The 14,600-nt window shown below is 37.4% G+C and overlaps 2 protein-coding genes across 2 annotated transcripts in view; one reads left to right on the top strand and one right to left on the bottom strand.

Moving 5' to 3' along the window:
• Positions 1 to 530: 530 nt before the first annotated feature.
• Positions 531 to 7,177, bottom strand: LOC110465414. The gene is made up of 4 exons (XM_021521209.1): positions 6,974 to 7,177; positions 2,022 to 2,366; positions 1,158 to 1,445; positions 531 to 700 (listed from the first exon to the last, which is right to left on the bottom strand). The coding sequence occupies exons 1-4, from the start codon at positions 7,080 to 7,082 to the stop codon at positions 642 to 644; spliced, it is 801 nt and encodes a 266-aa protein (XP_021376884.1). The 5' UTR covers positions 7,083 to 7,177; the 3' UTR covers positions 531 to 641.
• Positions 7,178 to 7,209: 32 nt separating this feature from the next.
• The window catches only part of LOC110465423, a 13,884-nt gene continuing 6,493 nt past the window's right edge, over positions 7,210 to 14,600 (top strand). Inside the window, exons 1-3 of the mRNA XM_021521222.1 lie at positions 7,210 to 7,377; positions 12,572 to 12,928; positions 13,408 to 13,695. Coding sequence (XP_021376897.1) covers positions 7,290 to 7,377; positions 12,572 to 12,928; positions 13,408 to 13,695 — 733 coding nt within the window. The 5' untranslated portion in view covers positions 7,210 to 7,289. The remainder of the gene's footprint in view (positions 7,378 to 12,571; positions 12,929 to 13,407; positions 13,696 to 14,600) is intronic.

The raw sequence follows: 14,600 nt of genomic DNA, 5'->3' as shown, positions 1-14,600 counted from the left end.
TTTATACCAATAAATGTAGAATTTTGTCTTCACCTGTTTCACTTATCATTCAACGGATATCATTATGACGTTACAAAATCAATATATAATGTGAACTATGCTGTTCTCATGTGTAAGAGTAACAGGAAAATCAAGTATACTGCTTGATGTGTATCTGCAGTGTGTTCGAATTAAAGCACGGAACAGAGTAAATCTATATAGAATTTCAAACTTAAAATCATGTTCTTCTCGTCAGTAAAGACACTTGAAATAACCGTGCTGTCCCCTAACCTGGCGTCACGTGTAACAGGAAATGGTGCCACGAGTTCATGGTGGAAGACGCATATGGCGGTGACGTGTTTATCTTTAGATTTTGATTTAGACATCGTGTTATTGTACAGTTTGGTTCATCATTTGAGGAAAAGAATCTCAAACACGTTCATTTATCAAAACATAAATCCCATAGAAATAAGAATATTTACAAATCAAACTCCCATGAAGTTTAGAACTGATTTAAAGAAATAAATGCAGCTACTTTTGTAATCAATTGATTTAATTATAATGTAATACTTCAATTCTATATGTACACTGGGGTTTCTGACACTGTCCGTTCGGAACTCCTCCGGCGGATCTCTCCTCACTTCCACACTAGGACGTTTGTACTAGTCGTTCAGGTTGAAGGGAGTATTGTACATACCCAACACATCGCCCGCACCGCCACCTTCATGGGAGAAAATCACTCTCAACTTATCTATGTTAATTCGCTATCAGAGATCTGACCAAACTTTAATCCATCAATAAAATATTGCGAATGAAGAAAATATTGATTACTTATTATCAACACAGGATTCACGCTACTTAAATAAAGAACAGAAAGCACAATTGAAATGTACAAAAAGAGCAATTAAATAGTACAGAAGAAGCAGTTAAAAGTACAGAATGAGCAATAAAAAAGGGATAGAATGAGCAATAAAAAAACCACCAGAATGAGTAATTAAAAAATACAGAATGAGTGATTAAAAATGATTGAATGAGCAATTAAATAGAACAGGAGGAACAATTAAAAAGACAAAAAGAGCAATTAAAAAGTACAGAAAGAGTTATTGATTTATCAAAAGAATAAGAGAACCAGAATAATAGAACAGAATATAATGACAGGATTCGTTATCATGACTCACCGTATTTGTTCTGGTTAGGCATGATCTGGTGAAGGGCATGTTTATAATGAGTCCGGTCCAGCCAAACCCCCTTCCACTTCTCAGCTTTGATTGGCTTAATGCGTCTGACCTTTCTTGGGAACGGTCCATATCCAGTATCTAGTTTGAGAAACTTAAATCCTATTGGAAACCTCGCTGTGAATTCTATCTGGGAAGTGTCGCCATCTATTGTCACTTCCAGGAAGCCGGAGTCGCAGGAGTACACCGTATCCACCAGGAAGATGTCGAGGTCATCGAAGTACGAGTCCTCTGAAATTATTACAGACACTAAGTGGACGAAAATACGAGTCCCCTGAAATTAGTACAAACATTAAGTGAACGAAAATACGAGTCCTCTGAAATTAGTACAGACATTAAGTGGACATAATAGTAATGCTACTGTTCAATACCTGGTTGTTCATTTGTTCGCTTGTTTAGAGCAATATGTTCTCACATTGTTATTGAGGATGAAACGTTTTCCCAGTCTCTGGCGTGTACGAATGAGTGTTACACGAAGTAAAAAGTTATAAAACTAGGGTAAAGATAGAATGCTACAGGTAAGTGATTTCCGAATGCGTCACTTTGTTTACGATAACTAGTGCCGTGACTGATACTGCTGATTTTTTTTTTATTTAATGCTGTGCATATCATTTCACGTGAATGTTAAAAATCACTAGATGAATTCTTTAAAAAGAGTTAGTTTGCTTGTAAATAAACGTGAAACAAGAAGAAATTAAATAAAAATTAATGAATAAAAATACATATCCATTTTGAACTGATCATTGAACTTTAACACAAAAATGTAAACATTTTCTATTATAGTAAATGTTTTTTGTTGTTGTTTACCGAAGTTTTCGAGGTCTAAGGTCATTTCCCCAGGCATTTCATCCAGAGAGGATTTCTCCTTGCCCTTGAGAACTACGCGAATCGTTTTACTTTGGCCCTTATTTATTAGCGATCTTTCGTACACAAAGTTGGCATCTGTGTCTTCCTGTTTCGAACTTGAGTGGAGAATGCGTTGTTTGTTGTCCCATGAAGGATGGAAATCCCAAAGAAATTCTGTCAAGAGAAAGTTCTGAGGCCGTCTGAAAACCCATTCCTTAAATGTGCGTTCCTTCCGAAGCGCTACGAACCCCGGAGCGCACGGCGAGCGCTTACTGCTGAAACTTGGAATCGGTATGAGGTGCTCGCCTGAAATTACGATGCATATATATGTAAACACACAATGGGACTTCAGTAAACCACTATGTTCACTGTCACAACTCACATTATATACCTCTATGTTTACTAAACAATTATCTGGCTTTCCCATATATTTCCAAATAATTGTTTCAGAATTAAGAAGGCGCAGACGTTTTTCTTCCGCAAGTGAATATTTCTCCGCTACTTACATTACAATGCATATATTTTTTATGCGACCCTAAGCATTTCCTTCTAAGTACTAGCGTGTTTTACTGTTCATCACTATTAATCGTTTGAAGATAGGGACGGGGATAGTACACGTATTAATCAGTAGCCCCGTCTCCGCACATGTGATGGAAACAGGGACTTCTGTGCCACCCGCAGATACATGTATACACATATATGTGTATATGGGGCAAGGAAGTAATTCCAACAGCGTGGACAAGTTTAGGTTGTCAAATTTTCGGAGCGATCCGCTCCTTTTTCAAGACACAGTGAAACAGAACAGTAACATGTACATAAACATGTATATGATGTATATGTACATGTAACTGTTCTGTTTCACTGTGTCTTGAAAAAGGAGCGGAACCTATACTTGTCCACACTGTTGGAATTACTTCTTTCCCCCAAATAATGTTTTAAGTAATTCGTATCCTACGGACATACCCCCATTAGGATCCAGTGTTATATGGGATTTTACCGTCTTTATTACTTCTTTGACCCACACATATATATTTATAGATATCGTTGCAAAAAAATGGAAACATGAAACTATGAACTCAATTGAGGATAATATGTTATGCCTCCATCACATCACAGAAAAATCATTAGGGGAAATAATTATAGATCTTATTGCAAACACACGTGAAAAACCGTTTTAGTACTTTGAAAAGTGATCTGTTTCGTGTTAACCTGATTGATTACCAACGTTGTATATGTGGCTTCCCTATAGAAGACACACCATTTCTTTACTTACCTGTGATAAATATGTCGAACAAAGAATTAAGCTTTATCGTGAACTGAATGAATACATGTCTCTTAATCTTAATCTACTTCTAAACCATGTGCTTGGTCTTTCTCTGTGCAGACAGACTAGAAGAAACGGAAATACCAGAAAGCACGGAACGAACAGGAGGAGGTTGTATAGGGATGTGATGAACATTTGAACAGCAGAGAGATGTGAACAGCGAATTGAATATCACTAGTTTCGTTTACATGGAGAAAGAACAACAACATGGTCCGATTTGCATTTTTACACTATCTGTTGATTTGAACGCAGATATCATCTGTCATACATTAAACATGATGAGGATGTATGTATTATGTTTGCGGACTATACGCAAACACATTTAAAAAAACAGGGGAAAATATCCGATTTGGGATAATATTTATAGATATTATCGCAAACACGTGTAAAAAAAGGGAAATACACGCTAAGGTGTAATATTTATAGATATCGCCGCAAACACATATAATAAAACGGGGGAAATGCCCTACCCTACACTGCCACCTAAAAGAAAAGGCCTTCAGATACGATTAGAATAGGATACAACCCTTTGACATTTTAACGCTTCCTTGCTCGTGTTCGATGCGAGACCTACCTTGTGTTCCTTTATCGGGTTCGTACCAGTTGTACCGATTCGGTACGGTATCAAATAAACGAACGCCATTGAATCGCACCTGCGTTTCCAAGATGGCTGCCGTCACTATTAAAATGCGCTTCAGTTATGAAAAGCGATGATTTTCCCCATTGATTAGGTAAAAGGATTTAAAAAATGCGTATTTTCAAATTAAATAGTCGGTATTTGGTGTCACATCCACTTCGCCCGGCATTTAGTACTACTCAAATCAACCAATCGCAGTCCCGGTAGTCGATAGACGTGAGGGGAGCAGAAATGTTAACGTTCCTGTAGGATGCTGATTTTCATTTCCGACCGTGCATTTCTATGAATTCATCGTTGTCATGAAGAGACCAAAATACATGAGTAAATCTACAAGGGGAAAATATCCATTCACTTTGACAGATTGTAATCCTTGCTAGCTGTACTCGGACTGCATCAACAACAGGTTACTGATATGGGTCACAGTGTGTGTTCATGTGACCCATATCAGAATAGCATATATGTATTTCAGACATTTGTAACGAACCCCTCTGATCAATCCAAAGCCCTACTAATTGCTCCTCTCCTCCAAGTACAATCTTATCAACCTAATTTCAATCCCATCTCTTCAAGGAAAGTGTAGGGTTTTTCTTTGTGTAGAAGACAAATGTATCCCAATAGATTGATATGGAATAGGCCTACTCCAACTTAATCATGAAAAATCCATGAAGTAGGATTATCACATAAGAATTAAGTCAGGATGTGTTTCTTACTATAATAAGACAGCAGTTTTAATGACGCTTTTCTGTTAAAGGCCTTGTTAGGGCACAATAAAAAAGATAATTGAAATCTTAAGTATTTCAATGGACCAGATTTTCAAATAATCATATCCTTAAGAGATTTGTTAATACAACGTAAACTGAATTATTGCAGTTTAGGTTTTGTGACCATATCTTATCTAATCACATTAATTTAGTGATAGGACTTATTAACTTATCATGGGTTTTTAATTCAATAAAGATATATATCATGTAGTAGGAATGCAGAAACAGAGACATTTCATTATTCATATATAAATATTATAGGAAGGCAATATTTTATTATTAAAAGTCTTTGAAATATTTTCCATTAGTTAAATAAATCAAATGTGAAGAGTTTTAAACTTAAAATTTGTTTTATTGAACTTTAAACACAGTCTGGCTTACCCTTGCCTCATACAGCAGTTAACTTGTATTTTTCCTCTGCCTTTTCTCCCTCTTGTGTTTCTTAAAATATCACATTTTCACCTGTATGTGTAATATAAATGTGTAACATGTATCAGAAATATTGTGAGGACTGAGTGGTGGTGTCATACAAATGTGGTTTAGGTATAAAATGTAAATTGATTAAAAAATAAATAATGTTACAATGAAAAATAGAAAATAAAAAATGCCCTGTTGAGTGTAAGGAAGAGGAATCAAGATTGAAGTCAAATATAAGCTATAACAAGAGGTACATACAGAATGTAAGAGTTACTAATACAGGTAATATCCAGAATACTGTATCGGTATACCATTAACCGAAAAAAACCCTGGAATTACAATGGAATTGCAATTTACACTCAGTTAATGGATACTCAAATAGTGAAGAAAAACCAAGACTTAATTTCCTGTTTTAAGACTACTTTTTTCTGAAGCCATGAAAGTTACAATATACAAGACAAGTTTTTAGAAATCAATTTAAAACACAAATATTCAAATGCATCATATTTTGTTTCTCTTTGTGAAAAAAAGTAAGGAAAAACTTTCTATCAAGTACGGGGATAATCCTGGAGGGGCCATAATATTGATCCATCACAACTGAAATTGACCCTCCATGTTCCAATCCTCTTTTAATTTGATATAGAATATTGACTAAATTTGCTGAAAATGGCCCACTGCTCACAACTTCCAGGATTTTTCCTGTAAGTATAAGTGTTTGACTGTATGTCACATACGCTACCTGTCATGATGTATATACCAAGCTCTGAATATGTAAACTGTATATAACTGCATTATTTATCTGGATGTGATAACCTTATTGAGGATACTGATGGTTTTTGTTATCCATTGTATTCTGAAATAGAACTTGAGATGCATGACTGTGTAGATAACATTTCACATTGGTCGTGGGTGTTTTATCATAAATTCTGTATACTTTCCCTATCGATGTAAGTATACCTTAACATTTGAAACGACATACTAAATTGTCGGTATGATCCAAAAATTTAAACTAGGAAGTGTGTGTGTGTGTGTGTGTGTGTGTGTTAGTTGTTACACACACAGGAACTCTCTCGGGGTGGGGTGGGGGTGGGGGTGGGGGTATTTGTTACACACACAGGAACTCTCTCATCTGAAAGTTGTCAATTTATGACGACGTTTGTGATAAATGACGAATGATAAACAAAATGTAACCGACGTTCTCAAAAGTCAGGTGATACCAACGTTGCAAATGTGTTTATTTAAAATTCGAATTTCAGCGGGTCTACATACTTTTTGTGCATAAAACGAGACGAGGAAAGTCACATCAGTAGCTTACCTAGAACAAATAAATTAGTATGATCTTGAAATGTTAATATGATATCCGGTTGAACTTATAAGTACAAAGGAATGACATCATGGTTAATCACCGATTGCGACGTAAATACCTAACAGTACGTCGGTAACCCAAATCGCAGGCTTGATGACGATTACGGTGATGATTACCGTCAAGTTCAGACTATCACAACACTTTTTGTTCAGTTAAAATTGATACCTGAATACTTTCTTCCCGTTTTTAGAGAACCCATACAATTGCATGGGCAAATGACGACTCCTCGTCTCGATTTAAACAATAAATGCATGTGAAAGTCGACCGAGGCAATACCTACAGTGCCGCCATCTTGGATCCATTTGGTACGATTCAGCGAGCGAACCACGCGAACCGGTTCGGTTCGGCTGGTACGGTGCGTTCCTTTACGGATTCAGCAGGTTCGTATTATGTTAAAAAAAACTTTACCTGCAAATAATTTCACGACCTCACTGCCCACAAGTTGCCATGCGAGGTTCGCGTCAGCCAAATCTAGTTTCTGGAAGATGCTCTTTTTCATTGCAAGATTCTGGGCCATCTTGATTCTTTGTGGTCAACGCCAAATCTCCTTAAAGCATTTGCTATTTATGACGGCACTTGTTGTTATGCAGAAAGCTCTGTTGTGACGTCATAACAAGTTTACTATTATGACGTCATAGATTGAGATCTGTAGACAATAGCAACGCGTCACTGTTCCGGAACCTTTGTTTACCTTTCGCTGCCGTGCTTCTGCCAGACTCCAAAAATGCAGAACCAGTTGTTCAAACAAATAGGACCTAACGCAAGAAAGAACTGGCCGTTTGTCGGTGAGGTCGTCTGCGTGCAGCTAATGGGTATGTAAATATGATAAATCGTTCTCCCTCCCTCAATATCTATTGTCTCGTGCCAAACAAAAAACAACAACTTTTTTTCGGCTTGGTGATTCATGTTTTATTTACTGTTATGTTATTGAAACGAAAATGTTCCAGGCTATTCAGTCCGGTCCGGTTTGGAATTTAAAAAAATGTTTTAGATAATCTGGGCATGAAGCTTGAGAACAAAACTCATGAACAAAATTAACGAACGTTTCTAAATAAATGAGGATGAATTGCCGATGATCTGGTTATCAGAGAAAGAGTAATAAACCAGACATATTCCTATCATATACTTTACACGTATTTTTCAGAACATATTTTATCTACTGACATATACTTGACTCTTGCTTATTTTAAAGTATACAGACAGTTGACCTAAAGAGTGTTGGGCTGGTTTCTGTCTAAATTTACACTGTATATAACCCGTTTATAATTTATTATGTATAATTCGGGTTTTTGTTTGTGGTTTATATTTTCTGATAACTTGTAAAGCTGCTAGTCGATGTATATATAATATTCCTGTTATAGGAGACGGAGTTTTCCCTGTCCCTTTTCTCTGTATATAATATTCCTGTTATAGGAGGTAGAGTTTTTCCTGTCCCTTTTCTCTGTATATAATATTCCTGTTATAGGAGTCGGAGTTTTCCCTGTCCCTTTCTCTGTATAAAATATTCCTGTTATAGGAGACGGAGTTTTTCCTGTCTCTTTTCCCTGTATATAATATTCCTGTTATAGGAGACGGAGTTTTCCCTGTCCTTTTCTCTGTATAAAATATTCCTGTTATAGGAAACGGAGTTTTTCCTGTCCCTTTTCTCTGTATATAATATTCCTGTTGTAGGAGACGGAGTTTTCCCTGTCCCTTTTCTCTGTATATAATATTCCTGTTATAGGAGATGGAGTTTTCCCTGGCCCTTTTCTCTGTATATGATATTCCTGTTATAGGAGACGGATTTTTCCCTGTCCCCTTTCCCTGTATATAATATTCCTGTTATAGTTGACGGAGTTTTCCCTGTCCCCTTTCTCTGTATATAATATTCCTGTTATAGTCGACGGAGTTTTCCCTGTCCCCTTTCTCTCTATATAATATTCCTGTTATAGGAGATGGAGTGTTCCTTATCCATTTTCTCTGTATATAATATTCCCGTTATAGGAGACGGAGTTTTCCGTCCCTTTTCTCTGTAAATACTATTCCTGTTATAGGAGACGGAGTTTTCCCTGTCCCCTTTCTCTGTATATAATATTTCTGTTAAAGAAGACGGAGTTTTCCCTGTCCCTTTTCTCTGTATATAATATTCGTGTTATAGGAGGTATAATTTTTTCGGTCCCCTTTCTCTATATATAATATTCCTGTTATAGGAGATGGAGTGTTCCTTATCCATTTTCTCTGTATATAATATTACCGTTATAGGAGACGGAGTTTTCCCTTACCCTTTCTCTGTATATAATATTTCTGTTAAAGAAGACGGAGTTTTCCCTGTCCCTTTTCTCTGTATATAATATTCCTGTTATAGGAGGTATAATTTTTCCGGTCCCCTTTCTCTATATATAATATTCCTGTTATAGGAGGTAGAATTTTCCCTGTCCATTTTCTCTGTATATAATATTCCCGTTATAGGAGACGAAGTTATCCCTGTCCCTTTTCTCTGTATATAATATTCCCGTTAAAGGAGACGGAGTTTTTCCTGTCCCTTTTCTCTGTATATAATATTCCTGTTATAGGAGACGGAGTTTTCCCTGTCCCCTTTCTCTGTATATAATATTTCGTTATAAGAGATGGAGTTTTCCCTGGCCCCTTTCTCTCTATATAATATTCCTGTTATAAGAGACGGAGTTTTCCCTGTCCATTTTTATGTATATAATATTCCCGTTAAAGGGGACGAGTTTTTCCTGTCCTCTTTCTCTCTATATAATATTCCTGTTATAGGAGACGGAGTTTTCCCTGTCCCTTTTCTCTATATATAATATTCCTGTTATAAGAGACGGAGTTTTCCCTGTTCTTTTTCCCTGTATATACTATTCCTGTTATTGGAGACGGAGTTTTCCCTGTCCCTTTTCCCTGTATATAATATTCTTGTTATAGGAGAAAGAGTTTTCTCTGGCCCCTTTCTCTATATATACTATTTCTGTTATAAGAGACGGAGTTTTCCCTGTCCCTTTTCCATGTATATAATATTCCTGTTATAGAAGACTGAGTTTTCCCTGTCCTTTTCTCTGTATAAAATATTCCTGTTATATGAGACGGAGTTTTTCCTGTCCCTTTTCCCTGTATATAATATTCCTGTTATAGGAGACGGAGTTTTCCCTGTCCTTTTCTCTGTATAAAATATTCCTGTTATTGGAAACGGAGTTTTTCCTGTCCCTTTTCTCTGTATATAATATTCCTGTTGTAGGAGACGGAGTTTTCCCTGTCCCTTTTCTCTGTATATAATATTCCTGTTATAAGAGACGGAGTTTTCCCTGTTCTTTTTCCCTGTATATACTATTCCTGTTATTCGAGACGGAGTTTTCCCTGTCCCTTTTCCCTGTATATAATATTCTTGTTATAGGAGAAAGAGTTTTCTCTGGCCCCTTTCTCTATATTTACTATTTCTGTTATAAGAGACGGAGTTTTCCCTGTCCCTTTTCCCTGTATATAATATTCCTGTTCTAGGCGGTAGAGTTTTCCCTGTCCCTTTCCTCTGTATATAATATTCCCGTTATTGTTGACGGAGTTTTCCCTGCCCCCTTTCTCTGTAAATAATATTCCCGTTAAAGGAGACGGAGTTTTCCCTGTCCCCTTTCTCTGTATATAATATTTCTGTGATAGGAGACGGAGTTTTCCCTGTCCCCTTTCTCTGTATATACTATTCCTGTTAAAGGAGACGGAGTTTTCCCTGTCCCTTTTCTCTGTATATAATATTCCCGTTATAGTTGACGGAGTTTTCTCTGCCCCCTTTCTCTGTATATACTATTCCTGTTATAGGAGATGGAGTGTTCCCTGTCCATTTTCTCTGTATATAATATTCCCGTTAAAGGAGACGGAGTTTTCCCTGTCCCCTTTCTCTGTATATACTATTCCTGTTAAAGGAGACGGAGTTTTCCCTGTCCCTTTTCTCTGTATATAATATTCCCGTAGTTTTCCCTGTCCCTTTTCCCTGTATATAATATTCCTGTTCTAGGCGGTAGAGTTTTCCCTGTCCCTTTCCTCTGTATATAATATTCCCGTTATTGTTGACGGAGTTTTCCCTGCCCCCTTTCTCTGTAAATAATATTCCCGTTAAAGGAGACGGAGTTTTCCCTGTCCCCTTTCTCTGTATATAATATTCCTCTTATAGGAGATGGAGTGTTCCTTGTCCTTTTTCTCTGTATATAATATTCCCGTTATATATTTACTATTTCTGTTATAAGAGACGGAGTTTTCCCTGTCCCTTTTCCCTGTATATAATATTCCTGTTATAGGCGGTAGAGTTTTCCCTGTCCCTTTCCTCTGTATATAATATTCCCGTTATTGTTGACGGAGTTTTCCCTGCCCCCTTTCTCTGTAAATAATATTCCCGTTAAAGGAGACGGAGTTTTCCCTGTCCCCTTTCTCTGTATATACTATTCCTGTTAAAGGAGACGGAGTTTTCCCTGTCCCTTTTCTCTGTATATAATATTCGTGTTATAGGAGGTAGAGTTTTCCCTGGCCCCTTTCTCTGTATATAATATTCCTGTTATAAGAGACGGAGTTTTCCCTGTCCCTTTTCCCTGTATATAATATTCTTGGTATAGGAGAAAGAGTTTTCTCTGGCCCCTTTCTCTATATTTACTATTTCTGTTATAAGAGACGGAGTTTTCCCTGTCCCTTTTCCCTGTATATAATATTCCTGTTCTAGGCGGTAGAGTTTTCCCTGTCCCTTTCCTCTGTATATAATATTCCCGTTATTGTTGACGGAGTTTTCCCTGCCCCCTTTTTCTGTAAATAATATTCCCGTTAAAGGAGACGGAGTTTTCCCTGTCCCCTTTCTCTGTATATACTATTCCTGTTAAAGGAGACGGAGTTTTCCCTGTCCCTTTTCTCTGTATATAATATTCGTGTTATAGGAGGTAGAGTTTTCCCTGGCCCCTTTCTCTGTATATAATATTCCTGTTATAAGAGACGGAGTTTTCCCTGTCCCTTTTCCCTGTATATAATATTCCTGTTATAGGAATTAGAGTGGTCCCTGTCCATTTTCTCTGTATAAAATATTCCTGTTATAGGAGACGGAGTTTTCCCTGGCCCTTTTCTCTGTATATAATATTCCTGTTATAGGAGATGGAGTGTTTCCTGTCCCCTTTCTCTGTATATAATATTCCTGTTATAGGAGACGGAGTTTTCCCTGGCCCTTTTCTCTGTATATAATATTCCTGTTATAGGAGACGGAGTTTTCCCTGGCCCTTTTCTCTGTATATAATATTCCTGTTATAGGAGACGGAGTTTTCCCTGTCCTTTTCTCTGTATAAAATATTCCTGTTATAGGAAACGGAGTTTTTCCTGTCCCTTTTCTCTGTATATAATATTCCTGTTGTAGGAGACGGAGTTTTTCCTGTCCCTTTTCTCTGTATATAATATTCCTGTTATAAGAGACGGAGTTTTCCCTGTCCCTTTTCCCTGTATATAATATTCTTGGTATAGGAGAAAGAGTTTTCTCTGGCCCCTTTCTCTATATTTACTATTTCTGTTATAAGAGACGGAGTTTTCCCTGTCCCTTTTCCCTGTATATAATATTCCTGTTCTAGGCGGTAGAGTTTTCCCTGTCCCTTTCCTCTGTATATAATATTCCCGTTATTGTTGACGGAGTTTTCCCTGCCCCCTTTTTCTGTAAATAATATTCCCGTTAAAGGAGACGGAGTTTTCCCTGTCCCCTTTCTCTGTATATAATATTCCTCTTATAGGAGATGGAGTGTTCCTTGTCCTTTTTCTCTGTATATAATATTCCCGTTATATATTTACTATTTCTGTTATAAGAGACGGAGTTTTCCCTGTCCCTTTTCCCTGTATATAATATTCCTGTTATAGGAGACGGAGTTTTCCCTGGCCCTTTTCTCTGTATATAATATTCCTGTTATAGGAGACGGAGTTTTCCCTGTCCCTTATCTCTATATATCATATTCCTGTTATGGGAGACGGAGTTTTCCCTGTCCCTTTTCTCTGTATATAATATTCTTGTTATAGGAGATGGAATTTTCCCTGTCCCTTTTCTCAAAGAGGCTTCCTATTATGACCTCGGTAGCGTCATCGTTAAAGAAGCTCTCTCCCCTTTGGAAAAGCTCCGCCGTCGCGTGCCGGGAGCTATGGCGATAGGGCGGCTGTGTGATTTTGTCCGACAAAAGGACTCAACCTTCCAGATCAAGGACCTGAAACCTGTACCGGAGGAGAAATCCACTCTGAATCAGAACTACGTTTTCTCGGAGTCGAATATGCGAAATGGACTGAAAAAGTCTATAACTGTGGAAGTCATAGGCTGTTACAAGCAGGCGTACCCCTCCCTTCCGGAAGTAAGCTCTCTCACGGTGGATCTTCTAGATAAAGGTAATGTAATAGGGTGTCAAGGAGGCTTGTGCTTCCGTGTGTAGATTACACAAATCAGTTTGTAAGATAAGTACTGTTATTAAAGATTCCAGAACAAAAACGGAATCAACTTACATTTAAAATCAGATACAAGGGTAATTAATAGTTACCTGTACATATTAACGATTAGAATAGAGGCGATTGAGAATGGGATTTAGTTTTTACCGCGAGCTTGTTAAAAAAGAACTTTTCATCAAACCTGAACTTTATGATTACTGATATCCTTACTACAAGCAGTACACTCGAATTGTAGAAAATTTAGCCATATAAATGTATATAAGTTCACTTCTCATTTTTGTTCCCATTGGAATCATTGAAGATAAAATTATCCATGTTTTCATTCACAATAAGCTTGGGTTCGTAATTTTTCTGATTTAATCTGTGACTTGTATCTTTTTTTCTAGAGGGTTTAATCACCAACTTTTACCTTATCCCTACAGGGTTTCATCACCTGACCAAATTTTACCTCATTCACACGGTGTACTACGCTAAGTCGGTACGTATCGAAGTGACTGTGGGTGATAAAACGGATCAATATCAGGTCAATGAAGCAATACCACTGGGCTTCAAACTGCGCAAGTATCACTTTGGACCGGAGGGCAAGCTTACCAAGTACAAGGACATATCTGACCCCAACTGGACGGTAACATGGATAGAAAAGTCCAAAATAAGGACTCCAATGGATCGACTTCCAAACATCCCCGTTGACCACGAAGGGCAGAGCGAAGGTATGAGTCAATAATTAGATAATGATACCTTCGCAAACTAACTTAAGGAAGGGAGGGGAATACTAGAATTAGTGCAAGTTTAAACATCACCCACACATGTGCAAATACTAACCCTTTATACAACAGTCGATGGCAAAGGCGGGGTGCTAGAATATCAGTTAGTTATTTCACGATATAGCGAGTTATCTTTTCATGAAGCATAATTTATCGTCACCTCTTGAAATGATCGTATTGCTGTTGATATTCCAAATTGACAAGCGGGAAATGTTGCTTGGTAAGTTGTTCTTAGTAAACTGACGTAGGATGGCACGTGACCTGTGTCCAGTATGTTCCTGAGTCAACTCGTTATAGTGGAACACGTGGTAAATTCCGCGTGCGGTGACACGTGACTATGGTGTATATTTCTAAGTAATCTCTGCATAGTTTGCTTTTCTTCTGAGTATTTTTTACAGTCGTGCATAATTCTAAAGAGGCGAATTATGTAGGAACCCCCTGTAGAATTGATATTTACTTTTGTGCCATGTTCTCGAGGGCACAATAGCGACCAAGATCCTTGTACTGTAACATTTAGGATATATATTGTTTTCTCATTTACTAACTACATTTTTTACACCTGGCTATACCGTCGACCAAGCGAGGAAAGCTATCAGTTCTGTCTCCTGACCTAGAAAAACTTAATTCCTTAAAATAGGAACTTGATTTTCTCATTCTGTTTTAAATGGGTGGCGGTAAGGACAGGTTGGCTCGTTGTAAGTATTAAGTGACCGGGGAGAGTATTGGTTATGTAAGTATAAAGTGACCAGGGAGAGTATTGGTTATGTAAGTATCAAGTGACCAGGGAGAGTATTGGTTATGTAAGTATAAAGTGACCGGGGAGAGTATTTGTTATGTAAGTATAAAGTGAC

Source organism: Mizuhopecten yessoensis, unplaced genomic scaffold (assembly GCF_002113885.1).
Source record: "Mizuhopecten yessoensis strain PY_sf001 unplaced genomic scaffold, ASM211388v2 scaffold1581, whole genome shotgun sequence".
Taxonomy (NCBI): Eukaryota; Metazoa; Mollusca; class Bivalvia; order Pectinida; family Pectinidae; genus Mizuhopecten; species Mizuhopecten yessoensis.
The sequence above is the reverse complement of the archived record's forward strand: the minus strand, read 5'-3'. Positions and strand labels throughout refer to the sequence as shown.